The sequence below is a fragment of the Octopus sinensis genome, linkage group LG10 (genome assembly GCF_006345805.1).
Source record: "Octopus sinensis linkage group LG10, ASM634580v1, whole genome shotgun sequence".
NCBI classification, from domain to species: domain Eukaryota; kingdom Metazoa; phylum Mollusca; class Cephalopoda; order Octopoda; family Octopodidae; genus Octopus; species Octopus sinensis.
In genome coordinates, this window is record NC_043006.1 from 2,171,390 (window position 1) to 2,172,718 (window position 1,329).

At 40.7% G+C, this 1,329-nt stretch overlaps 1 protein-coding gene across 1 annotated transcript; it reads right to left on the reverse strand.

Moving 5' to 3' along the window:
• Positions 1–565: 565 nt before the first annotated feature.
• On the reverse strand, positions 566–991 carry LOC115216529. The gene has a single exon (XM_029785983.1). The coding sequence runs from the start codon at positions 989–991 to the stop codon at positions 566–568; it is 426 nt and encodes a 141-aa protein (XP_029641843.1).
• Between the last annotated feature and the right edge of the window lie 338 nt (positions 992–1,329).

Genomic DNA, 1,329 nt, shown 5'->3' on the forward strand with positions numbered 1-1,329 from the left:
ATCTCTGACATAATGAAATTAAAACATATTTCACAGTCACACATGTCTCACGTTTCTTTTGCGGTTCAATGTATATACTAGTCTCAAATTTTGGCTCAAGGCCTGAAGTTTTTGGGGAGAGGGAAAATTGATTACACCCACCCCAGCGTTCAACTGGTACTTATCTTATTGAGACAAATTTTCTATGGCTGGATACCTTTCCAGTTGCTAACCCTTGTCTGTTTCCAAATGATGTAATTTTTCTTATGATCAGACATGATTTCTTGCAAGAATGGAAACAAAGGACACTACTGACATTAACATCTGTTTCATAACTATCACATGATGTCAAAACAAGGAGACACAAATGCACAAACAGAGACACACGTACATGCACACACACACACACACACACACACGCACACACACACGCACACACATGCATACAGGGTGGCATCAAAAAGTTCCCAAACTAGTTATATTCAATAAAAAATAACTTATTAACCTAAGTTTTAATATCATTTCCTTCAAAATAGACACCTTGCACAGCAATACACTGGTCCCAGCATTCCTGTCACTTTTGGAATCAAGCCTGGTAGTTGTTTTCTGTAAGTGAGTTGAGGATCACTTTGGATCTTGATGTCAATGTGTTAAAACGGCAACCTTTGAGCTGTATTTTCATCTTGAGGAAGTCTGCAGGTATTAAATCTGGCAAATGGAGTGAGTGTGGAAGTGATGCCATGCTGTTTTTGGTGAGGAGAGCTCTGTGATAGGGTGCATTGTTGTCATGAAGAATCCAATTCTTTGTGCTCCGGAGACCCAGTTGCTTTCGCTGAATGTCCCCCTTCAAATGCTTCAAAACATTGCAGAAGACCTTTCGATTCCCGGTCTGGCCCCGGGGGAGATGAATTCTTGATGCACAATACCACATTTCCAGGGGTGATGCTTGTGGTGGGTCTTCCAGATCACTCCTCATCTTCCAAGGATGCTCTTCCACTTCTGGAGCACCCATACCACTTGAAACATTGTTTATGAAGCATGTTCAATGCTTCTATAGCATACTCCCCAAATTTAATGCAAAATTTCACGTTGGCTCTTTGTTCCAACTTCCTATCCAGGACAAAATTGCAGACCACAGCATACACACGGTCACAAAACCAAATTTCACAGCTTGCAACTACCGTAAATCCTCAAGTATAGCCTGCCCTTGAGTATAATATGCGGGGAATTTTTAGCGGGCTGTACCTCTGAAAAACCTAAACCTTGTGTATAATATGCACTCCTTCTCTAACTTGAGTTACGGAGGTCTATATAACATCCTTGGTTTGTAAAAATGTATACAGTAATGTT

Excerpts from the sequence above, each read along its gene's own strand:
- LOC115216529 (XM_029785983.1), bottom strand. The coding sequence starts at position 991 with ATGGGTGCTCCAGAAGTGGAAGAGCATCCTTGGAAGATGAGGAGTGAT.